Raw genomic sequence first — 26,727 nt, 5'->3', positions numbered from 1 at the left:
CGAACGTTCAGTGTTTATATATTAATATAGTGACATACCGGAGCCCTCTGTGCAGTTCTGAAGGATTGATCATGTGGAAATCTGTTGAGAAAGGTCAAAAATCGGAAAACGGGGATTTTTTTCGAAGTTCTAATGATGCAGAGCTGCATAATAATCTCCCCGTGAACCATAAACATAATAAAAGCTGAGGCCATTTCTAACATAATCTCTATCAGCAAGATGCCAGCGCTTTTCCAGATTTCCTAACGGGTCCCTGCTAATTCCATGCCAAAACTAGCAGTGGATTTCTTCCTTTTAATCTCCCCTAATGCCTTATTCGATTATTGTCACTGCTCTCCGACCGCGCACCGTCCCTTCAAACCCTAATTCCCCCATCGAGGCGGTCACATCGGGCTGAGCGGCGGCGGAACCGGAGGGCGCGCACAGCCACAGCCACCCCCGCCCGCCCAGCACGGGCAGAGAGCGGCCGAGGGCCGCGGGGACGGGGCCGAGCCAGCCGGGCTCTGCGTCCTCACCCGGCGGAGCCGCCGGCCGACAGGGGAAGGATGAGCGCCCAAACTTGCTCCAGGTGACGGATCCGAGGGCACCTGAGCATCCTCGCGCAGACCTGAGGCATGGCTTTGCTCATCGCTTGGGTCTGCGTCGCTGTGAGGTGAGTGAACCCATCGCCCCGGACCCTAGAGCGTCCCTTCAGCATGGGGCGGCCAGCGAGGGGTCACCGGGCCGCCTCTCCTGCCCTACTCTCCCCGAGGGGAGCGGGTCTGGCGGGCGCGCTGAAGCGGGGCGCTGACGGCGGGACTCGCCTCTCCCGCAGCATCGAGAAGGCGCTGGGGGGCCAGGGCGACGGGGGAGACCTCTACTCGGAAAACATCACTCGCATCCTCGACAAGCTGTTGGACGGCTATGACAACAGGCTCCGGCCGGGATTTGGAGGTAGAGGGGGAAACTCCCGCCCCGTCGGGGCGGTGGGGGAGCGCGTCGGCTCCTGGGCAGCGGGCTGCTCCCGGGCGGGCTGAGGGTCGCGGCCCGGATACAGCGAGGGGGGGGAGAGAGGGAGAGGAGGAGGTGAAAACCGGGATGCGGAGGAAAGTTCCCGTGCCCCGGCAGCCCGCAGCCCCCGGGTCGGGGCCCGGCCCCGCTCCGCTCCGCGCCCAGCTCGTCTCCGTGTCCTGCAGGCGCCGTGACAGAAGTCAAAACGGACATCTACGTGACCAGCTTCGGGCCGGTGTCCGACGTGGAGATGGTAAGGGCCCCGCTTATGGTGCTGCCCCTGTTCTCCCTTCCCGGGATTCATTACGGTGGCATCTGAGCTGTCCGTCATTAGAGCAGATTACGAGCTTTAATCTTCTTGACAATCTCTATGGCCCGGCAGGGCGCTTTGGCTAGAGCTGCATATAGCTATTTCCCCAGCGCAGTCACCCGGCGCAGCCCCGTGGCCCCGAACGAAGCTGGGCACTGAGGGCAGCACTTACCACCGCTGAGGACACGGAGAGGTTAAAGATGCCTCCTGAACCGTATAAATAGCTGTGAGCTGACACTGAGGTAGGCTAGAAGGCCGCGTGGTAGGAGACAACCTGCCATGCAGATGCAGAGATAGTGCCATTTGTGAGACAGCAGCTCCTTGTCACGCTGGGAGCCCCAAAATTCAGGTAGCTGCAGACTTGGGTAAACTCCATGGATTATGGCAGCAGCCCCCAGGCAAAGGGTGAACTATCATCGCTCTCGTCCTGGAAATGGACTTCAGTTGCTACTTTTGCCTTTGTACCCTTCCTCCAATACCTGCTCAACAGAGGCTGTGTTTCACTGTGTGACCCTAAATGCACCCAAAACTTTTTCTACCTCTCTTCATAACTCAGTCTAAGAGAAGGCATAGAGAAGGTGTGCTTTCATTTATATCTGCCTCCTGCCAAGGTTTAGCTCAATTTTCTGTATGACTTTCTCAGGTAATTCCATTCTGAATGGTTGGAACAAATATTTCTGAGAATCCTTAAGAATATCGTACATCAACTTGTCAACGTAATGTTACTGTAATTAATATTTTCCATATTGGTCCTTTCTTTGTGACTATGCAAAGTAAGCTGCAACAGAGGCCCTGATTGTGTGCTTTTGTCCCTGGCAGCTAAATATTAACAGTTTGTTTTTGCACTTTGAAAGGATACTAAAGTAGACATTTGTAGTTCTCTTTGGACGTCAACCTCAGTCGCTTTGAATTAAATTATTTTCTCTGAAAGGACTATGGGATTATTTTTTTTTTTACATCAAGTTATCTGTTCATTGGTTAATTTGCAACTCCTCTATAACAATAACAAAAAAGTGTGACATTTTTCTCATGAACTACTTTCTTTTTTACTTTTTATTTTTTCAACTACTTAGTAGTAATAGGATTAAGCCTCTAAGCAGTAAATTAAAAGTCATTAACCTGTGTGTTAGGGTCTTTCATGGAGTTATTCTATATACAGCAGCTTAGGACTGCTGACCATTGCACATAATTCATCTATTTACTTTCCATAGGAATACACAATGGATGTCTTCTTCCGGCAGACGTGGACTGATGAGAGGTTGAAGTTTGGTGGGCCAACAGAAATTTTGAGATTGAACAATTTAATGGTCAGTAAAATATGGACACCAGACACGTTTTTTAGAAATGGAAAAAAATCAATTGCCCATAATATGACAACTCCTAACAAACTTTTCAGAATTATGCAGAATGGAACTATTCTTTACACAATGAGGTGAGAGCTCATTCTTCTGCTTTTGGTTGACCTTTGTTTTTCATTCATTCAACAGTTTTCCAGCATACCATTTATTTTTGACTGTCATCTACTTTAATGTTTTCTAGACTGACCATTAATGCTGACTGTCCTATGCGGCTGGTGAACTTCCCAATGGATGGACATGCTTGCCCTTTGAAGTTTGGAAGCTGTATGTTTTTCTAGCTTTCAATTTCATATAGTAATACATTTGGTCTCCACGTCTCCGTGTACGTGAGACAATCAGAAGTGAGATCCTAGGACACATCATTGAAAGTTTTTATTATGTTTTTACACTAGAATCTTATTCTTTCCTCTGAAGCTCGGACAATTCTTAGGCATATGGATATGTTCTCTGAAGGATGACTCTAACAAATTATTAGTATTCAAATTTGTTCCTTTAACAAGTCATAAAATCTGTAGTACATTTACTAAAGTCTAGTTTTATAAAATGAAAATATTTAGACAATGTGTGGCAATCAATGCATGTATTTTAAAGCAAATTAGAAAGTAAAAGTTAGTACCTATCAGTTCCCATCTCAGCCATTCTCTGCATTCTCTTATTTCTACTTTTTCTTTTTTTCATTTGGTCATTTATGGTAAAGTTACTGGAGTAGGATGCAAATTTCTATGGATATTTGACCAAGGTCAAATCATGCTACTTTTTTTTTTTTTAATAGCTTATAAATAATATAATTTATATTAGTATTTTTTCCTTGTGTAACTCAGATGCTTACCCAAAAAGTGAAATTATTTATACGTGGAAAAAAGGACCCCTGCATTCCGTAGAAGTACCACAGGAGTCTTCCAGTCTCCTCCAGTATGATCTCATAGGACAAACTGTATCTAGCGAAACAATTAAATCTAACACAGGTAAGATGTAGCCATATGGGAACTACTGACTACATAAACCGTCTTGAAAATAGATTACAGACTTTTTTGTTCAATATACAATTGTATTACTGTAATTGTCTTTTGTCATTTTTAAGACTAAAATCCTTGGAAAGAAATTAGCTGTGGTCTCCTAAAAGACTAGCATTAAGAATTCCCCTGGCCTCCCCACCCAGTAAAAACAATATGTAAAAATTAATATTCTTCTCCTCTGTTTCCAATAGGTCACTTTACCTTTGTTGTCAATTTATTTGTATTATACAGTTGAAGGCTTATCAGTAGGCTTATCCTTAGGACACAGTATGTTGAATTTAAGCCAATAATGTTTATTCATACATTGCCAAAATAATGCTGACATACTTGTCTCCTAACAGGTGAATATGTAATCATGACAGTTTATTTCCACTTGCAAAGGAAGATGGGATACTTCATGATACAGATATATACTCCTTGCATTATGACAGTCATTCTTTCTCAGGTCTCTTTTTGGATTAACAAGGAGTCTGTTCCAGCCAGAACAGTTTTTGGTATGCTGCATTAAGGTCTTTGAACACCTCAGCGTCATACATACCATTCATTCATCACTTTCATTGCTTGTTTGTTTTAGGTGAATATTCACTTCAGCTGCTCTATTTCCATCTCCAAAGGAAAATAGGCTATTATCTCATTCAGACATACATTCCATGCATCATGACTGTTGTCCTGTCTCAAGTTGTGTTTTGGATCAACAAAGAATCTGTTCCAGCAAGAACCGTGGCTGGTATTCACATTTTGTTTCTTTTGTCATTCACTTCATCACTGCATTCAATCCACTGTATTAAACAGCTACAGTAATCTAGTGGGGATTAGCCTTTAAACTGAAAAAGACAGAAAGTACTTTTCAGTGAACAAAAGCATATACTAAAAATTAAACCAAATAATATTTAATCTGCTCACCAGAGTCAAAACTGTTTACACAGAATGTTTGTTTAGCCAGACTTACTTGTGATGGTTTATCTTCCTAACATTTTTTTTTCCCCAAGGAAATGACAATTTCAGAGTAAATGACAACTTTCCATTTATTAAACAGGAAATTTTCTATTGATCTGCTCAATTTGTGAAACTAACCTGTGCTAAACTGGTTGTGTTTTTATGGGTTGGAACCTCATCTAGCACTCATTCTGCAGCATTACTCTCTGTAGAGGTATCTAAACAACTACCAAGGACTTTAGAAGGATGAATTTAGGTGAGATGCATCTTGTCCCTACCACAAGTTGCAGCGGCAGTGAGGAGTATGCATACATATTGCATAGGCCTTTCTTTTTTCTAGTGGTTTGAATTAATTCTCCTCAAACTAAGACCTTTGTCTGTTACTACATAATAAAGTTCACAAACCCAGAAATAAAGACTTAACACCAAGCTGAAGTGTAAATTTAGAATTAAGAATAGAAAATATTTTAAGAAAGAATAAAATAGACACCTTTTTTTGGAAATTTAATCACTTTGTCATTTTAAAAGCATACGTCAGTACTTATTCCATTCTTATTTCTCAACAGCATTATATTTTTATAAAGCACACCTTCTCAAAGGATGTGTTTTAGAGAAATTAGTGGTAGAAAAATAACATTAATGTGACCAAACCAATTTCTCAGAAAAAATCACTTAGCAAATCTGCTTACTCCAGAGTGGAGGCCAGTTATTTTTGCAGAAAACATTGCAGTAAGATAAATTAATGTTCATAAGCATCTATTCTTTACAGAAATACAGACGAAATATAGGAAAAAGATATTCTTGTGCTCTTTATCATAGTGACATTGGAAAGAACAGCAGATAGGCAATATGAGATTCCTTATTCTGTGTGGAGCTTCTGTATGTAGATATGTTTATACACATGCAGGTATACATATCTTTTTGTAAGGCACGGTGTTATCAGACATTACTTGGCATAAGAAGCATGGTTATTTGAGGCCAGGTTTTATGTATGACCTGTTAAGTACCAGATGCTTTGAACCCATATAGCAATGGCTATAATTTCACAGTTTTAGGTACCTTTATGTGATCGTCTTTTAGTTTGGCAAAAAGTTATCTTATTTTGCACAAACCCACAGCCACCTTCTACCCTCCTAGAAGATCACCTTTGAAATTTTAACTTATTATCTAGTTATTAAGCTTTATCTATAACTTCTCAGATACAGAATGTTTTAAATTATTTCTAAAGAAAAAGTAGCATTTCAGTATTTGCATTATGTACCAGATTTTTCAGAATGGAAAGACAATCATCAGTTACACACTTTACCAATTGTAATGTGGCATTCCGTTTGATAAAGTAGTTTTCCACAGTACAGACCATTTCATCAAAATTCACATTGAAAATGTTCTTATCTATATCTCTAATAGAAAAGGAGTCCTATTCCTAAGTTTAAATTCCTGCTGCAGTAGGTTTTTATTCAGACACAGAAAATATCTTTTTTTTTATTATTATTAACTAGCATATGGGCAGATCTTAATCTAATCACTCATCATATTGAAAAGTTCATTCTGGACGTCTGAAATTGAAATTTATCTCAGCATAGTTGCACTTACGTTATTAAATGAGTCTGGCAGATTTGGGAGAAGTAGATATCCTACATATTTTTATATATCTTCTATTTGCATTTCATTAAAACATGTTAAGTAGTGACATTGAGAATTACTTGATCTCAGACAGCTGGCAAGCTACATCATGTGAGAGTTGCAAAAAAAATCCTGAGAATAATCAAGTCACCCTGCAGTATGCAATGACACTGCATCCTTTCCACTCAGTATCATTCATAGCATATTGATTCATCATCGCAACATGACATGATAACATTTTTTACTTTCCCACCTACCCTTTTCCAACTGCAGAAAGGAGCAGAAGAGGGTATTCTTCTGCTTACTGTCTTTAAATACCTGTATTTTTCAGATTCTAGCAGGCATAATTATAAGTAAACATGAGTCACAGAGGCTTGTATATTTTAATGGATGAGTTTGCTCTTGTATCAGGCAGCAGTGGGAAGTAAGTATACTTCCCACATGATTCATGCTGTACATTCCAAAACAGAACAAATAAGTCCATGATAGATATGAAGAATACTTGTGGGGCTCATAAGCTACATGATCAGATTTTCTGTATGTGTGAAAATACATAAGATCTAGAGAAGTCCTTTTTCCCATCCTTCCATACTTGTAACTATGAGAGCGTTCAATATACTGTTAGTGAATCTTCAAAAATGTATTCAGAAATTAAAGATCACTGTACAGAAGACCAAACTCATTACTAGAAATATTTGGATCATAGCCTACCACTGATTTTAATGCAAAAATCCGATGGATTCAGTGAGAGTTCTGTAAGCCACGATCTGTCTTATGCAACAATAGGAGAAGGGAGGATCATAACACTGCTAGAGAATCATGTCATGTTAATTTACATTTCTGTCAAACATTCCACTTAGGAACTCCTCGAGTGAAGCTCTTTCTGAGCCTGAGCCCGGGTTTTGTTATACCCATGCTTTATCACAATTCTAAGAAGCTACAACCTGTAGCATGTAGTTATCCTAACTTCCAGTCTGCTTAATGTACTAAGGAAGTATATTTTTAGATACTTGAATCACTAAACATGAATTACTTAACAATACGAAAGACTTAAGACTTGTTAGTTACTTGAACAGAGATTTTATATGTTAAGTATGTATGTACATAAACACACACAGATACATAGAGATGAATTTAAGAACAGCAGGGATGAAGCAAAATTCTAATGTCTCTGTTTTCTCTCTTATTTTCAAGGAATTACTACAGTTCTAACAATGACCACTTTAAGCATCAGCGCACGCCACTCTTTGCCCAAGGTGTCCTATGCTACTGCTATGGATTGGTTCATAGCTGTGTGCTTTGCCTTTGTCTTCTCTGCACTTATTGAGTTTGCAGCTGTCAACTACTTTACCAATCTTCAGACTCAGAGAGCAATGAGGAAGGCAGCAAGGGCAGCAGCACTGGCAGCAGCACTATCAGCAGCAACTGTACCGGCAGAGGACGAGATTGTCTCGGTAATTGCTTGCTTTTCTGATAATAAATATCATATAGGGAGAGGCAGCTGAAGTAGTTAATGTGAAACGATATTAAAAAGTGATCTTAACCTGAAACAAATTCTGTAACCAGATCATGTCTGTTTATCAAAGACGTGGTTCTTTTTTTCAGAAAATGAAAATACTTCATTTATTCAGACTGTTTATTTAAATTTGTAATATGATTTACTAGAGAGATGTTTATTTGGTAATATATATAAGGAATGACATTGGACTGCTACCCATAATACTTTCCTTGAGCAGTGCTGTAGGCATTGTGGCCAGGCAGCTGCGTCATTCTCTTGAGTACGTCTGCAGAATTTGTGGGACACTGTACTGTGCAACCAATGTGTGCATAGGCCAGATGATTATAGGATCACTGTAGTATCCTGGCATATACCATAAGTGGGTCAACTGGAAGAAGAGAAATTATCCTTTACATAAACTTGGCATCTGTTACTTTCATAAAAATCTGTGTTGGTGGAAGCTTGGGGAAACAAAAAAAAAGGAAGTGTAAATGAGAACTTTAGGGATAGATTTCAATACACGTGACAGACAAGAAAGCTTTCTAGTATTGAAAAACTTAGGTCAGAATTGCTTGTAAATAATATTCCTTACATCTTAGGCTAAGTACTTAATGTTGTCTCACAACGCATCAGTACAGCCCTCCTGTTTGCAGAATCAGTTTTACTACCACATTACCCATTTTGAGAGGAATAACAGAATTTGAATGACCCCTCCAAAATCACTGGGTCTGCAAGTTTAGTAGGAGACTAAAAGCACATCAGGGTAACACCATTCCAGCCATGTGACCACTTTTCCACGTTTCCTCATAACTGTTATATACTGTTTCCATTAGAATATGCTTTCCCCCACTCATGGTACCATATTTGACAGAAAAGTACTCTGGTTTGAGTGGGCAGAATACTGTAGCTGTAGAATGGTACAGAATGAGAAGAATAGTGTTAAGACCAAAGGAACTTTAAATTGTACTAACACTACAACACTGCAGTTTTATAAGTTTTATCCTGTTTGATCTTTTTTTTTTTTTTTTGGTAGGACAAGCTATCAGAAAAGTTGCTAAAGAGATAACCTTATGTAGGTTATTAAGTGGAATATTAAAAACATCTAGTAAGCACATTGCAACCATTTCCTCAAAAAATTGTTTACAACTAGCTAATAACATAGAGATTTAGAAGAGTAAAACCAGCAATGCTGAGGTCTTAAGGTAAACTTAGTCTCTAAAGCAGTCCACACTATCCACAGAATGGTACAGTCCTACTCTTGGTCAGAGCCCAAATTATCCAGAATAGTAATTTTCAAGTGTTATTAAGTCCAACACATTTTTCTTAAAGGTTGTTTTCTCTAAGAACCCCTGCTGCCTTAAAAGAAAAATCAAGGAAATCATAAAAATGATGAGTACTCATCACTGGAGGAAAGAAAATACAGTCAAAATGGTTTCTGGAAGATTTCAGCTAGTTAACGCTATTGGATTTCAAAGGTTTCGTTTTAGAAAGGCATGGTGGGAAAAAGGACTAATTACATGATAACAGGCTTCAAGAAGCATCTATTTAGTCATTCATATTCCTGTGTGAGATGAAGGCAAACGGGAAAGAGTTCCTCTGTACTGTCACATAGATGAACATCCTATGTTTCCTGTAATCTAATTTCAGCTGAAACAGACTTGAACTAGCTGATTTGAGTGCTAACGATGTAGTTAGCACAGCCTGATTGTGTGAGTATATGACTGTTTCCTCAGGATCACCATCCTGTACTGAACTCTATTCTTTTATAGTTATATTACTGATCTTCAAACAGTTTGTTTAAGTAAGGCACACAACTTAATATTCCATACTTATTATAGGTTTAGGAGTTGTTTCAGAGGTCATGAATTTCTCTTAGTTGTTTCCTCATCCCTGCCCATAATTGTTCCATTTCTTTGCTCCTGAATTCTTCCTTCACTTTTCCTTCTACAAGGCACAGTTCTTATTCTTTACCCTTTGCATAATTTGTCCTGCCTTTCCTGCACCTCTTTTTGTCTCTTCTCCTTGTCTCTTCCAATTCACTAGGTAAAACATATTAAAATCCATATCTTCTACATTTCAAATCATTGTAACTTATTGTCTGCTCCACATGATTTTCAAAAAAAATTAAAAAATTAAAATCTTTACCTTCAGTCGTGCTCTGGGGTTTATTCCCCCCCTAATCTGTGAGTTATTTACTTATTTGTTTGTTCTTCTACACAGGGTAGTAAAGTTTTCCATCTACTTACTATGCTAGTATTTTTAGTTGCCTTTCATTTTTGAAACGTGTGAAAGGTGTCACGTTTTTAGTTACATGGAGAGCTTCTTGAAGGATGAATAATAATGAACAATGAGTCAAATATGCTTCTTGTCTTCTGTATTTATAGATATCAGATGATATTTTACACTGAGAAAATTTCTGAAAAATGTAAAGCATTAATTAGTTTTGGGGAATCCAGATGTAAAAGTGGAAAAGTGAGATGTTCTTATTAGAAAACTTCATGGCTGCAAAACTGCCAATGCAACTCTTCTACTTGTAGCAGTAGCAGAAGCAAGGTTTATGTTTTATACGTTATATTGTCTTAAATTGCCTGAAACATGGCTAAAGAACATTGTGGTGGGAATATCTGTACCCTCTCTGAACTAGTTCTTTCTGTGTGTCAGGAGACCCCTTCTACTACTTCAGGTAGGGCAGGCACAGAGACATAGTTTTCATACAAATGAAAATAAGGACTTATAAAACAGTTGGAAGCTTTTGTTGCTTTCAGTGAAGGCCTGAATTCACCAAGATAAAGATATCTACAGAACATTCTTTTTTTTTTTTTTAATTTTACATGCCAAATTAAATGTGTTTCCAGCAAAAATGTATTTCAAAATGCTATCCAAAAGCCTCCTTGAGTCTAGTTAAATTTGTTTAAAATCTTGCATTATTCAAAAAACAACTCTTTTTCTCAGGTTTTTATGAAATCCCCCCAAAAACTGTACATTCAGAAAATAGCAATGGCAGAAGACAAAATTCTGCTCTATTATTCTAATGAAGTAGGAGAAACTCTCCTAGAGTTACTGAAATAGACTGGTTTCAGTGAGAGTTCCAGTGCTCTGACTGCTTGCTCCATTAACTGATGACAGCTCAGCATGCCTGTTCTGGTTCTAGGCAAGCCATTCTATTTACCTCAGTTAACTGAGAGCAGAATTTGGCTTGCTCTCTCTGTCAGCTGCAGGCAACCCTTGTGTGAAATACAAAACTATGGGTGTTCCTCTCCAAAATACGATGGCGACAAGCTGGGCGGTCATCTGGACCCTGACAGAAGCCTCTTTTTATTCATATGGTGACCAAGGTTGCTCTAGCATGTCAAAACCAAACATTTTTTATGTACATACATATATATATAGGTACATAAGAATTTTCACATTTGGTTTTTAATTCATTTCAAATACATTTTTCTTACATTAATCATATTGCTTTGTCATTACGGCTTTCTTTATCTAGTAATACTCTGATTCTAGAAGTTGCAGGGGAAGGGTAGTTGGTGATACTGGTTGGAGTGCACCATTTGAAGTAATGCTTTGCAAGATGGTCAGGGAGCACCGAGGACAGGACAGAAATCGAGGACTGTGGGTTGAAAAAAAGCTTTTCCATGTAAGACACTACATGTAACAGACAAAAGATTGTTACAGGGTTGTTGGTTGATTATGTTTGTTTACTAAAAGGCCTGTTGTTTTAACAGAAAAAAGCACAGAACAGTGAAATGCTGCTGGCAGAGCTTCCCTGTCCCTACATACTGCCCTGTACCTTATTTTCAAAAGAACATGGCTTGAGCAGGAGAGGATTCTCATTCTCTTTAACAACCCTGCCCAACTGCAGAGCAGCCATATGTCATTTCTGTATAGAGGATTTAGTTTTATATAATTACGTCAGAATACAGTGAGTATGTTTAATGAGAATTGTAGTACAGTTGAAAGGAAAGCACTTCTATTCGGATTATCGACAACCCTTTATGAAATCATCCTAGAAAAGCTGCATGCATTAAAAGCCTTAACTGAGAACATGGCACTTTCCATCAAATTAGAGAGACCTTCCTGCTTCTGCACAACTGTAGGGTGTCAAGTAGGCTATTTAAAACAAGAAACAACTTGCAATTCTATTGACTTTTTGTCATCTTTACAAGGAAAGTAGATCCAGATTGTTAGGTTGCACCAAAATTAAGTACTTATCTGATTGGAAAAGCAAATGCAGTGCAGCAAGGAGGGTTTAGAAGACGCTGAAATTGTATGTAAAAAAATACAGATGGAAAATTTGTTTCCTTGACCTTAGATATTTTTGCTCAGTGTTGAAGTCTAATCCCTTTTTATTGCAGGGGGGCAGTGAAAAAAAGCAAGTCAAATAACAGAAAGATAAAAGCTCTGTAGTACTGTTTGTACTGCAGACTGGCAGAATTTTGATTCCTTTCTCCTTACTTCCAATTCTGACTCCCACTAAACATCAGGGATTGCTCTAGACTGACACTGATAAGTTAAAGAGTCCAAACATGATGGCATATTTAAATTCAACATAAATATATATTTTGACAGAGGCTCTGTGCTAATTATGAGTTCTGTGATGTGCTACGTCTAAATTTTAGGAAGAGACTCTGCTACGGTACAATCATATTGAAAAGAGCAATGAAGTAACAGACTCTTCCCCTTACCACGTTCACCTGAGTCTTAGACTATAATTTTAGAAAGATGAGTTTCAGTCTCTGCAGGTTAAGGAAGAATTTGAACATGGCTTTACCATTCTCCAATTGATTAATTTAGCACTTTTACCAGGTAAAGCACAAAGAAATAACAGTTTTGTGGTGGTTAATTACTCATAATATGTCTAGGAAAGGAAATTTAGAATGCCTAAAGAGATGCCCAAAGCTAGGGACTATTAATGATGCCTAAACTACATTCAGCTGTTAATTATGCAGAACGCTGTTTACAAATGTTTATAACACATTTTTTTAATCACATCCCACAAAAGAGATATGGAAAGGAATCTCTAAATTATGGGTGATGACAAATCTCTGACACGACATGGGTGCTTAAATTGCACATGACAGTAAATATGGAGGTACCTTACTGCATGCCCAAGAGAAGATCTTATATAACGTAGTGAACTTCTCTGCTGCAAGGTGCTGCATATAGATCATTCAGCAGCTGAGCAGAGGTTTTACAGATCATGCTGCTGTATGTTAGAAGCAAGTCTGAGAAGGATTTAGGGAGATAAACCATGCTTAACTTGCTCTTTGGGAGCTATGTTACTAGTATGTGATTTCATGTATGTAATATGAATCACTGAAATTACTGAAACTCTATCTACTGAGATGGTGAGAGGGGCAGGAGGGAAAAATAAGCAGTTTAGTTTTCTGCCTTGTACAGACATGGAGTTTTGATCCTAAGGTTTTTATCTTTTTTTTTTTTTTTCTATCATGATGCCAGCAAAATTCAATAGTCTTAATCCAATAAATTTCAAAGAAAAGGAGAGTTAGCATTTTTTTTCTAAACATTCAGAGTTTATTCTATCAAAACTCTTTCTTACTGCATGGCAGCTACAGCAGAAAGGGAGATAAGTGTGGCAAAGAAAGAAGTAAGGGCATACAAATGTTTAAAATTAGTCACTATTCAAGTGCATATGTAAGATAGTCATTCCACTGCTAGATCCTACGCTAAACTGAAAGTAAGAATACACATCTGCAGTATAAATGAAAAGAGAACAATAGAGAATTAAAAATATATATATATTAGAAGTCTCTTTGGAGCATTCATCACAATTTGCATCTACAGAAAATAGAAAACAAATGCATTTAGTCTAAGGTTATATATGCTGTATTTTTTCTATCTAGAAGCAGAACAATTTGCTGAGAGCCACCTAAGATGTTCTGAGCATGAGCAAATTCTAGTGATATTGATGAGAGCTGTGAGAGATCAGCAGCATCTTTACAGGCAAGGATACTTTGTGAGCTTTCTAGGGTATCAGGTAGCTGAGTTGCAAAACCTCAGTAGAATCCGGACAATGCCTTACTACCTCGTATGCCTACCAATCTCTGTCCAATTTTATGGTACCTCATGTTAAGCATCAATTTTGCAAGCTGTTTTGTGTCACTAGGCAGTCATATTCAGTGACAAGTTAAATTGCCTGATGGGACTAGCATTCTATGTGAGTGCAAGAGTAGTCCTTTGTATCAAGATTCAGTAAATGAATAAAATGCCCTCTTTTATTATGATCCATTGTGCCACTTCTCAGGCTTCCTGTTCTTGCTTTTGCTGTTTGTAAAACAGTCTTCACTGTTTGAGTGATTGTGTGCAAAACAGGAACTGGAACAGAGCACTCATTTCTGTTCTTCCTATTTTGTATTTTCCAAATTGCCATGACGTCACTGTAGGTAGAATTTGTTGTCAAACAGAACGGTGAAATCTAAATATAGTAGACAAATTGTTGTAGCTGCTGTTCAGAAGGCAAATGTTGTAAGAAACTACCCGACCTCTCCCTGCTGCCTCTTCCTCTTGGTTTCATAGTAAATTCTCATGAAAAGTATGGGTTGTTCTACATCAATAAGTCTGGTTTGCTGACACCTGCCAAACTGAGAAACACGTTCATTACTCTTTTCAGATAAATTTAGGCTTCTGTATTTTAGGTTGTGGTAGATGAGAAAATAGTCCTGACCCTTATCCTATGGACTTGCACATGAGCGTGTTACTGTAAGAAATTACTTAGGAACCTTCTTAATAGTTCATAAAAGCACTTGAAAAGCATGGCCATAAATAAACAAACAAACAAATAAATAAATACAACTGTGGCATTACTGTAACAGTAAAGTCCTTTCCAAATAATGAAATAAATTAGTTTAGTTAGTAAGAAGTTATTAATATCACTCAATTGATAAAACTGTACCCAAACTGGCCCTGAAGCAGGCATATAGCCAAGTTACTCAGTGTTCTCCCCAAATTCTGAGGATGTAAACTGACTTCAGATCTTCCTGTCCTGTCTACTCCGAAATCATTTAGTGAAATCAAATCAAGATAATCCTCCTTCTATTGCAACACATAAAATTTAATAAGTAAACAGAATTATGACCAAGGTTACTCTTTTTCAAGTGCCTATCCAAAGGATCACAATGGTTTTACTACTTCTGCATTCTAAAATATCTTCAATATTCAACATTATCCACTGATCCTGTGCTACATCTACTCTACCAACTATTTTAACTCCATCACATCAGCACAGTAACTTCTGATTCATGCCTGAGTGATCCAGAGCAGAATTTCACCCTCTTATATCAGGATATTGCAGATGAGAAGGCTTCTCTTTTGAGAAATCACTTTTCCTCCACAGAAGGTCAAGCTATCTTGCAGCAAAGCAAAAAACAAGCTACCTTACGACTCCCACAGTTGAGTTCAGCTCAGGGTATACAAGCAAAATGGAATGGCAACTTGACTGAAAAGCAGTGACCCAGGCTTACTCAGTCTGTCTACAGAGTGGGATTACTATTATGATTAGTGCAAGTGGAAATGGATAACCTTCTTTCTGTTTCTGCGACACATCTGTAGATCATCCTCCATTTAAAGCTGTCTGTTACTTGCTATGTAACTGGAAAATATAAAAACAAATATCTGCATTCCAGAGAGGTGCAACCCCAGAATAGGACGTTTTAACGTGTAGTGCAAGGGGGAGGGCTCTAGCAAGTGAAAAGAGGTAATAGTTAAAAGATATATGTATATACAAAAATATCTTAAAAAAATAAATAAGATATCCTTCTCTTTGCCTTTTATGTAGACTAAATTCAGCTGTGAGGAACCCATCTTCCCTAATCCCTGCTGATACTGGTCCATCCATTCCTAAGGAGAACTTAGCATTACACTGTAGCAATGTTAACTTGTTCTCACAGTATGGCACTAATACTGCTAAAAGGATAATATCTGATAATGGTCGTCTTTTATCTAGATATTCTGGCCCAAGTACATGTGTAGGCAATCTGTTTCAGAAAACGTCTCTTTTCCTTCTACTAACCCCATCATTTATCTGACTAAAATCTGTTTCCATGCATAGAAAATCCTATAGGATCAACCCCTAAAATGCTGACAATAATTTCAGTGAATGACTGTAATTAAATCACTCAGAAACAGTGACTTTGGAGACTTTGATGTGCTACCTTGAACATTACTATTCTGCTTAAATTTACTTACACACTGTTATACAGAATATTATTTATACTGCCTAAAATTTTCCTCATCAGCTTCATTCAGTTGTCTAGGAAGGCTGCTGTGAAAGTAATACCTCCTATTTTACTATGTTAGATCACAACATCAGAGGCAGATAGATGTTCATGGAATGACAGTAGATGTTGTACCTTCCCACCTATCAGTATTCTACTAGATTTTGTTGCTGTGTGACAGATGGCAACAGAAGGGCAGTCTGACAAAATGGCACCTGGCATGGAAGTGCATATGGAGCAAAGGTGGGGAATTGAATTCCTCCGTGAGGAAAGTGAGGAAAAAATGGCACCCATTAACACTTACTGAATATTTTTGGAGTCCAAACAGAGAATGTGAGTGCAGCAAGGTGGTGGGTGATGCATATCAGCAGTTGCAACAGCGATGTGAAAGGCAAGCCAAGTTCTGGATGGCCACGGACAGCTGCCAGACGACAAAATGAAGAGGGTCTCAATCATCTCATCCATGCAAACTGACAGATTACAACCAGAGAACTGTGTATAGAGCTGAATATTGGCTTCAATATGTTGGAAATGATGGTGGAAACCTTGGAATATTGCAAAGTTTGTGCCAGGTGGGTCCCATGAATGTTCACAAAGGAAAAGAACCTGGATCACACCATTAGTGGTGACCAGACATGATGTCACCTCTATCTACTGGAGTCAAAAAGGCAGTGTGCAGAGTAGCAATACACGAATTCTTCAATGAAGAAAAGTTCAGGATGTAGTCCTCAGTTCATGAAGTAATGTGCACTGTCTTTTGGGACAGAAAAGGGATGACCTTTCTGGATTTCCTGGAACCTGGGCTAACTAACCATCAACACTGATTGCTCCATCACGATGCTGACTAAGCTGAAGGCTTGAAATTCCAAAGTCAGGCCCGAGAAGAAAACATCTCTCTTGCAGTATGATAATGTCGGGCCCCAGTTTGAAGACTGTGGAGCTCATTGTCAGTCTTGGCTGGACTGTTGTACAACACATACCATATAGTCTGGATTCAATGCCTTCCAACTTCCATCTGTTTGGGACAATGAAAGATGGACTGCATGGGCAGCAGTTTTCTAGGAATGATGCTATCACAGAAGCTGTGAAACAGTGGGCCATCTCCACCAGTGCTGATTTTTACAAGTGTGGCTTTCAGGCTCTTGTTCATCGCTAGCATGTGCATAGCTAATGGAGACTGTGTTGAAAAATAGTCCTGTTGCAGTTTCCATGGAAATACATAGGAGGCATTACTTTTGGAGCAACCTACATACTTCTGCTGACAAAAAGAACTGCTTATTCAAACCCAAGAATAGCTGTTTATGTTACACAATATTTTTTATCAGCAATCTGGGAATAAGTTTTGCCATCTTTTATTGATGAAATTTCCAACATCAACTCAACCAAAATGTTGCATGTTACATTGCTCGTAAGAATCTAAGGAATTGATACTGCTCCATATTGTCAGAAAACCTGAGTACTTCATACAAAAATGATAAAAAACAACATGATGCTTCAAGAATTCTTTTGCATTTTCTCAGCCATCAGTAAAGTCTTGGTTACTGAAAAGGAGAAATCTCTGACCTCTAAGCTCTTGCAAAACTCTTTTAAACTGAGACAGGGAAGATTTAGGTTAGATATTAGGAGGCAGCTTTTCACTCAGAGAGTGCTGACACACTTGAACAGGTTGACTAAGAAGGTTGTGGATGCCCCATCCCTGGATGCATTCAAGGCCAGGCTGGATGTAGCTCTGTGCAGCCTGCTCTAGTAGTTGGCCACCCTGCCTGTGGCAGAGGGTTGAAACTAGATGATCTTTAAGGTCCTTTTCAACCCAGGCCATTCTGTGATTCTGTGATCATAGAAAAAATGGCAGGTTGGGGCCCAGATAAAACAGCTGTACATAATGAACATACATGTCAGCCTAGCAACTAAGAGGTAAATTCTCAGAACTGTTATACAAATCTCTGAAGAATAATTGGATCTTGCTACGAGTACTGCACAAAATACAGGAATCACTGAGTTTAATTTTACAATAAAATAAAACTAGTCCCATAATAGGATAAGTATTTTTCTTCTGTTCTATGAGTAAAAGACAGAAGAGAAACGTAACAAGCAGAAAACCTAAGACTTCCGAAGCCATAAATCAACTCTCTCTTTCTCTTTTTTCTCTTCAGCATTCTGACTCCAATTGTAACCTGAAGAAACGAGTAAACTCCGTAACATCTCAAGCAGATCAGTCTCCTGAAGCCAGCATAGTATCCAACAGTGCATCCCAATGTCAACCTGTGTCTGCTCCTCCACCAGCCCCCCCAGCACCACCACCTGTTGGAGGCACAAGTAAAATAGACCAGTATTCTAGGATCCTCTTTCCAGTGGCATTTGCAGGATTCAACCTGGTATACTGGGTTGTCTACCTTTCAAAAGACACAATGGAAGTGAGTATTAAAATTTCAGAATAATAATGATATGCTTGTAATGTATATATGTAACATGTTTAGTTAGCCAGTATTTATTTAAATTGTTCATTATTTGCTGATGCACCTTCAGTTGATCAGTACTTCTTCATCTTCCTGTCTGCAGCAGGGAATGGTAAAGTTAACTGTTGCAGCAATGCAGCAAAGGAGATAAAAACATTAATATCTGCTAAGATATTAAGACAGTTACAGCACACACTTTATGAATTGAGAGTCCCTCTTTTTACACATTTTAAAACCAATTTTTCCTCTTTCTTCTTATAATGGTATGCCAATAAAGCCACTAAATTCCTTGCTGAAGCTTGACTGAATCTAGCTGAGAGTTATTGAGTCTTTAGATATCTGTGAAGCATAGAAGAGTTGTGTACCCTGAAGACTGAGCGTTTCTGGTACAGTCACTGATAAGCTTATCACTTTCAAGCAGTTCTTAAACTTCCAGTTTTTAATGTTTTAATTCTCAATTTTTCCTTTTTGTCTAAACACAATTAATGGTGCCCCATCTCTTTGGTGAAAAACATATATTCATTTGCTTTGTTTGTTGCCATAGAGCTTTTGAATCTCACTGTACACTGCAGTCAATATGGTTGGTACACTTAGCTTCATTTAGGACAGCTACAGAGATAATGATGGTGTTTAGACGGTACTGAAAGCACAAAGTCCCTGTATCAGTAATAACAGGGGCTGGCAATCTGATACGAGCAGTGTGCAAGTTTTACATTCATTTCCTAGATTAGAGGTACAGAAGGCCAAGGGAAATCTCTTGGAGAGCCAGAAGATACTGCAGTTCAAAGTAACAAGATGGTGCTGATCAGCTAATGGATGGCATCTTGACTCTACTTGAAGCAGGGGCTACTAGCCCCTAATTTTGCTGATTTTTGCTACTAGTATGATTTGGAAAATGCTATGTCTCTAAGAGGGAGTGTGCTGCCAAGCAGCTTATATGAAATCAGGAGGGCAGGAAGATAGGAGGCACTGTCTCTTGCAAATGTTCCTGCAGATGTCTCTCTCAAGAGGTCACAGCTGCTAACTCCTGACCATTCAAAATCTGCCCAACGCTAAATTTAGCATTTGTGCCAGAGATACTGATCCTGCTATTAAAATATTGACTATGTGTGCACATTACTTATCTCAATCAGAGAAGGGAAATATAAAAAAAGCTCTTGTATATTCATTACAGCTTCTGTTTAAAGGCCAGTTTCTCAGTTTGTGTAGCTTGCCATAACTTCAGTGATTTCCTTCAACCATTCACGTTTTGGATATAGAAATGTTAGGAACATAGTTGCCATTTTCCCTTGTTAGTGGTGAAATATTTATACTAAACCCTGAATACTAATAGTTAAGTCAGAACTAGGCTTCTAAAATACTTCAGATGACTAGGACCTAGAACTGAATGTAAATACTTTTAAAATTCCACTTTTGAAAGCTCACTGAACTGCTCACAAATGCACTGATTCTTATAGAATGACAGAAATCCAGCAACAAGATTCAGAGAACAGGACAGTATGAACAGATAGGGTGATTAAAGTGGTGAAGAATTAAACAGTTATGTAAACCATTGCTCAAGTTCTTCATGAATTACATTTTGCTGTTAGTGTGCTCAGTTGTAACTAATATAATCGTGATACACCTTGCTAGGTTTTTAATTCTATGCATTTTGTACTTTTACCAGTTCCTACTTTCATGGAAAACCAAGACTGTTTTTGCTTTAAAAAAAAAAAAAAATCATTTAAAAGAAGTAAGCCTTTCTATTCAAACAGGAGATACAAAAGTTAGGTGAGCGAAGCATGGCGTTCTTAAAGGCCACTCGAACCCAAGTCACAGTCTCAAGCCGAAAAGATTAGTACTGATAAGGTATTACTCAGGTATGAAATATGATTAATTGAGAAGAGTGCATTTGGTGTAATATTTCAGGTATATTAGCATTTTTTTTCTTTTTGAGTTGCTAATTAGAGCTATTTGGCTTCTGTTTAAAAAAAAAAAAATAGAAAAATATCGAATCAGTTCACTGAAATAATCAAATTTCCTGTGCAGAAATGTTGACAGATGTTTAATAATGGCAGCAGGGCCGTCCCATTTATTATATGAAAAATTAAAGCATTAAAATTACTCTAAGAGGAATTACTACTCCCTGAGTACATAAGGTCAGTTTGTAATTAATTGGTATGAAAGGTTTGAGGATGTGACATCCATGGAAAATGAAATTCCCATGTTTCTATGGCATGTGTTTTTCTGTAAAGCACAGTAGTATCTGCCATCCACAGAAAGCTCTGCATAGGAACAAGCAATACATGTTTGTCCAGATTAGCCAAATAGAGAAGCTCTTTAAGGGGAAAAGAAAAACAAAAAACAGTCCAACAATAAAGGAAAAAGCTGTTCTTTTTATTTTGTCACACATGCACTTTTTTGCTATTTATTTCTTAAATCTCGATAGGTCTTAGAGCTGAACACTGATTTATAATAGTGATTTTGACGGGTGAATTGCATGCTTGCTTTATTTTAAAATGTACCTGATTTAGAATGTAAGACGTGTCCTTTTAATATGAAGAGTACAACTACTTGGTCTGTTTGTCTTGGCATTCATAATGCATGCACTGTTCTCAGATCTCCTTACATATATCCTTCCTAAAGTAACCTGTCCCAGTGTTTTATATTCATCATACTGTATCACAGTTTTTAATGTAATAAAACACAGAATGATGTCTGTGTTAAGCTCACGATGTTAAAATTTTAATGATAAAAAGCAGAAAAACAGGCAGAGAGGCCAGCTTTTATGTCTGGGGACAGAAGGTAAAATATAATCGAATGTGGTAAATGTGCTGATTCCCAGATAAAAGCTGAACACATAGAACACAGTATCATGGCAGAAAATGAGTTATGTAGCAGGTTGAAGATGAAACACCATTGACGAACGGTCAAGTGAGAAGAAAGAAGGACAGAGAAACAAGAACTGGAAAAGTGTCTGATTTCAATTTGTTGACATTCATAAAGTTTACAGTGCATATTGTGCATCATGCTTCAGTTTGAACACTAGAAAAACAATGTTCAGTATAAAGTAGCCATTACTGTATGTACTTACAATTGAGCTTTGATGATCCAACTAATGAGCATCAGATTCTGAGAAGATTCTCCCTTATAACGCAGTTCTTTTTTAAACCTGTTGAGACAGCCAAAAGTCAGGTGATGTTGTTGGTTACTTACACTGTTCATAAATGACAGCTTAAGTTTCTCTCTTAAATTTTCTTCCAGTTTTTTGAACCTACTGCAATGCACCTTCGAAATGATCATCAGTCCAACTGAAGAACAGCACAGTGCTTAAAAGAAATCACTGAAGGTCTCATGGAATTAAAGTAACTTCAAAGGAAATAAGTGCTCTCAGTTTGCAGACAATGAGTGTTTGTACTGGATATCACCTGGAAACAAACTCTGGACAAAATAAAAAAAAGATCAAAACTGCACAGACTTCTAAGAAAATTTTGATTTCCTATGGTGATTCTAATATAAAATTTCTTGTTAAATTATTTTGTTCAGTGGTCAAAAGATTTGTATCTGTTGTAGTTCTGTTACAAATAACTGAATGTTAACATTGATATAAAATATCAGTAATGGAATTATTTCTCTTAAATGCAGATTACTTAAGGAAGCCACATTCAAAACTGGTATAAATTAGCATTCTCTCACTGAAATGCAAGGACCCACTCTGATGTGCAGTCAAAATTGGCCCCAAAATAATGCTAAAAAATGCCATGAAAGGGATTTGCAATCCCATGGCATTTTTGTAACATAGACATTTTTGTAACATTTTCATAGATCAGATGAATGATGAATCCTGGTTTTCTGTAATTTATCTTCATATCCTTTAATCTGAGGTAATATTTGTGGGGGAAAAAATAAAAAGAATAGAAAGGATTGGTTATGTACTTTAGCTGCTTAGTTACACTATTTGTTGTTGTTGAGTGACCATGGAAGTTTACAGTCTAATTACAAGCAAATTCTGGACAGCAATTTCTGGAGGTACAGCACTGATGTCAGGGAGTTTTCATGGTCAAAAGCTGAACAGATGGAAAGATGCAGCTACCCATCAAGCTAAGTGCAAGAAAGTCTTGATAGCTGGTTAGGGAACAAGTTCTGTTTTGTCAGCTGATTCCTGTGCACGGAATCTGCCATGCACACGCTGATGACCTGTGCATGGCAGACTCCCTATAACTTTTTCCAGGGGAGCATTATTGCCAGCAAATTCAGAGTTGAAAGGCAGCGTGTATTTTATTTCTCACTCTCAACAAAAGCAGTCACATAATTTATCTTCCATCTCCATAGTCCTTCTTAATTACATGATTAGGAAGTACATGCCTCATTAAATCAAATTCAAGCCACCTTTGTTACAGGGTGTAACGTACACTGGTGGGAATCAAAAGCACACAGATCTTAGATGTGGCCAAATATAAATTGAGGTATCCTGTCCTAGAATTATTTGAAGTGTAATATGAAATGCTGCATTGATTTGAAAAAGTCAAGGTCTTTTGTCTAAGTAAATTTCTTAGTCACTGAAAAAGTACTTAGGGGTTGGTTAATCAACCCCAATAGATTGCCAAGTGCTCTACTGGCTTCACTGACACTAGAATAATTGTAACTACCTGGTGGACTAGCTAGCTCCAACTGTTTTTTCTCATGTTTCAAAAGAAGGATGTAGCTTTTACTAGTGTAGCAGCTGCAATGAACACATGAAATCACTGTTCTTCATGCTGTATGACTTAGTTGCAGACAATTTAAGTAGGTTTGCATCAGTAATAACTACTGTCTGCACAGAGATGTCATGTTTGTAATTTGCTTTTTTTCTGACTGGCAGCAGATTAATACATTTGCACGTATTTTTAAGTGCTCTAAATTCTGCCTTCACTTTGCTTTGAAACCAAAATTGTTGAAGTCTGTCCCATTTTTAAACCATATATACATTTTTTTCAAATTGAACTGTGGGCATTGCAAAAGATCATACTTTATAATTTGTAAACACATTTACAAAAAGCAAATTGTGCTGTAGAGACTCAGAGGTTATTCTTTTTGATTTAACCACACTCATTCTTGCTCTGCAGACTAATTTTCTATTTTGAATGTACCAAAGTCTGTAAAAGTTTTCAGAATGCTTTAGAATTGGTTTTTGTACAACATGAAAACATTACGGGGAGAACAAGTTGCACTGAAAAAGCTCAGATTTAGATTGGATATTCTTTGCTCAAAAGAGATTTAAATATGAATTTTACAGCAAGTGCAGAGAGTTTCCAAACAGTCACTATTTCCTTGGAGCGTAGTACTTCAATATATAAAACAAGGATAATTTTTAATTGCAAAGTCCTATCATCACCAGCTTTTGGTGTTCAATATAATATTTCAACAGGACCACAAAGACTGCATTTGTTTGTTTGTTTGTTTGTTTTAGAGGAGTTTTTAATGCAGACAAGATGTATAAGGGTTTGTTCTCCCCAGTTGTTTGAATGGTAGGAAGGGTCGATATATTTATCCTATTAAATACTTTGTAGAGACAGAGTTCATATTCAATCACATTCAGCATCAATAATGCTCATAATGTCAAGTTGTATATTGGAATATATGAAAATTAATCTCAGTTCTTAAAAATCCTGGTTATGGTAAACAATAACCAAACAAGATATGCAGTAAAAAGAACAGATAGATGTAAATTTATATATATATATATATTTGCATATACACATATATACAAATAAGATATTTATTTCTCTATTTAATGTAAGTTAAAGGAAATTAAGGGATTTCTTTCCCATTATTTTTGACTGCCTTGCAATAGGAAGAGCAGGAACTAAAGTTTCTGTAAAATGGCACTTCTAACTGTGGGAAACGGGACATTGTGTGGGAGAAGGTAAGCAATTACTTTGAGCCGTCACACAGTGACAATGTGTTATCCACCACTGTCCTAACTTTGTATCCATCCCAGTAGAAAGAATGCACTGGTTTTAGCTCTCAGCCCTGCAAATTTGTCAGAATGTGGCTTGAATTTAACTTTCACATGTTCTGCTTGAACAGAAATGTGAGAAGCACAAGAACTAAGAACACAGTAACAGTTATACCATACTATAATGGAAAGCTCAACTAGGTAATAATCTTTATTATCATCGTGAGTTTTTCTCTCTTCCCCTACATGTTTTCATAATTTCAAAACCTGATGTAAATTCAGAGATTTAAGATCTAGAAACTAAGCAATGGCACACCAAATCATCCACTGCTGCATTCAAAGTCTAGCTGTCACCAGAACCTGGAGCAAGAATTGGATAAATCCATGAAGCGTAGATATAACATGGATGCCCTCAATATGCTTTTCTTATCAAGTACTGTCAAGTGTTTTGATATTTTGATGCACCCTGTCAATTTACCAGCTCAATGTCCTTCTCTTGTACATATGCATACAAAAATCAGAGGAGATTTTATCGCTGCTTAGTTTATTATGGTCTTTTTTCTCTTCCAATTCATGAAAAGAACACTCTCCATTTGCTTATTTGCTTTCTTTATAAAAGTAATTTTTGCAGGATTCATCTCTTATCAGTAAACAAAGCATTCCAACTCTTCACATAAATGCTGTCTATCTGTGAAGACTGAAGTTCTTTATCCACAAGCAGAATGAGAAGAAACATGGACAGTAAACTACTCCATTCTCCATCACTTCATCAGAGCCACTACTCAGCCATGGCTGGAGCAGTGCTCGTACACAAGGAATGAAGATCAATAGAATTTTTTCAGAAAGTGGTTTTATACAAGTCATGGTCACTGAGGGTCAGCTGAGTGTGTTGGAAGTAACAGTTACTGTTAAAGCATGAATGAGACTCAGATGTGTTTTCTGGCATGCAAGCTCTGAAACAAAAGGGAATCCAAAGAAACTGAAACCACCCTTGCAATTGTAAGATAAGAGTCAATCACAGGTGAGGAAAAACCCTAATCCTGTGTATTTAATGTATGAAAGTAGGACAACATTGCAAAACTTCATGACACATAGAAACAGGCACGTCAACTAAATCACAATGTATTTGGATTCTCTCATGTCAAAGAGGTCTTTAGTTCATGAAAACATCATCTGACCTCAGTCATGATTATTTTTTACTTTATAAATAAGAGTAAATTTTAATTGTTTTAAGGTACTAAATTCTTTACATGCCTTAAGGAGCAAATAAGCCTTCTTCAGGCTGTATGTAATTACATATTCAAGCACAATTGCAAAGGCTGTTCTCCTTCCTCTCCCCCCCCAAAACATCTGCTTTGTTTATAATAATGTTTTCATAGAGCAGATAGAAATATTTTGTAATTTGCGACTAAATAAAACTAGCAATCTAAAACTCTTTACTGAGATAGTTAAGTCTACTCTTAATGTACATTAAATAAGCCGCATTACCATAACTGAATGGCAGCTTTGCTTTAGTGAAAGTTAGGAAATTGCTACTGTTAGAAGATGACATTTCTAAGGGCTAGAAAAGTCTGTGTCTTTTTAACCTACCTGGAAACCCAATGGCCCATGTGGGGAATGGTTAGAGGATTAAAAATCAGGTTCTTAGCAAAGAGATCACAGGTTGTACCTCCACGTAAAACAAATAATAGTAAGAAACAATACCAAAGCTCAAACTATGCCGTTTGCCGCGTGCTTTCATCCTCATCCTGACAGCTGACTGAACTGACCACTATTTAAGTCAATTGAGAGCATTTGCAACCTCACTGGGAAAAACATACTGAGGAATCGCTAAGTTCCTTAGACTAGTCTGTGAGAAGGACTTGAATGCCACAATGCAACAGAATGGGAATGGTCAGAAAGAGTTCTTTTCAAACAGTGTGAATCTGACAAGGTGGACAGAGGCTGGCTGACAGATGTCAGCACACATGTCTCGCAGATGGAGTCAGACATCTTTTACCACTAACTGAATTATTTTCAGGTGGATGAAACAGCAGTAACTGCGAGCTGCCGGAGGTGAGGGAACATTCAGACAATGCTCTCAGACACAGGGCCTGATTTTTGGGTAGTGCTGTTTGAAGCCAGGAGTTAGACTCCATGGTCCTTGTGGCTTCCTTCCAACTCAGCATATTCTATGATCCTATGAACCTATTACAAAAAAACTACCTAAATCCATTTACCATGGATTGAGATGCCCAAAAAGCAGTGCCTACAAATTTCAGTTATTACACGTATTAAGGTGAATGTATCCTTAAAAGCTATACTCAGAAATGCCAGCTACATGGATTATTTTTTTTGAATTAAAGAATTAAACTCCAAAAGACCAAACCCGTCTCTCTGTACCGTATGA

General features: G+C 37.8%; 2 protein-coding genes across 3 annotated transcripts in view; one reads left to right on the top strand and one right to left on the bottom strand.

The window, feature by feature from the left end:
* Positions 1 to 26,727, bottom strand: part of GABRB2 (gamma-aminobutyric acid type A receptor beta2 subunit) — a 335,870-nt gene that overhangs the window by 182,571 nt on the left and 126,572 nt on the right. Inside the window, exons 3-4 of one of the 2 annotated variants that reach the window (XM_046900320.1) lie at positions 21,495 to 21,572; positions 16,270 to 16,386 (exon numbers count right to left, since the gene is read on the bottom strand). The gene's annotated coding sequence lies outside the window, so the exon portion shown is untranslated. The remainder of the gene's footprint in view (positions 1 to 16,269; positions 16,387 to 21,494; positions 21,573 to 26,727) is intronic. The other variant, XM_040646866.2, reaches the window with a different exon arrangement.
* GABRA6 (gamma-aminobutyric acid type A receptor alpha6 subunit) lies at positions 454 to 25,775 on the top strand. The gene is made up of 10 exons (NM_205058.2): positions 454 to 652; positions 815 to 933; positions 1,176 to 1,243; positions 2,512 to 2,732; positions 2,840 to 2,922; positions 3,480 to 3,623; positions 4,016 to 4,168; positions 7,428 to 7,687; positions 18,119 to 18,379; positions 21,665 to 25,775. Exons 1-10 carry the CDS (start codon positions 615 to 617, stop codon positions 21,713 to 21,715), a joined length of 1,398 nt encoding a protein of 465 aa, NP_990389.1. The 5' UTR covers positions 454 to 614; the 3' UTR covers positions 21,716 to 25,775.

Source organism: Gallus gallus, chromosome 13 (genome assembly GCF_016699485.2).
Source record: "Gallus gallus isolate bGalGal1 chromosome 13, bGalGal1.mat.broiler.GRCg7b, whole genome shotgun sequence".
Lineage (NCBI taxonomy): Eukaryota > Metazoa > Chordata > Aves > Galliformes > Phasianidae > Gallus > Gallus gallus.
This window is presented reverse-complemented; position numbering and strand designations above follow the sequence as displayed.

Coding starts and splice junctions, on each gene's coding strand:
- GABRA6 (NM_205058.2), top strand. CDS start 615: ATGGCTTTGCTCATCGCTTGGGTCTGCGTCGCTGTGAG. Junction 1,244..2,511: donor CGGTGTCCGACGTGGAGATG/GTAAGGGCCCCG, acceptor TACTTTCCATAG/GAATACACAATGGATGTCTT. Junction 7,688..18,118: donor CAGAGGACGAGATTGTCTCG/GTAATTGCTTGC, acceptor TTTTCTCTTCAG/CATTCTGACTCCAATTGTAA.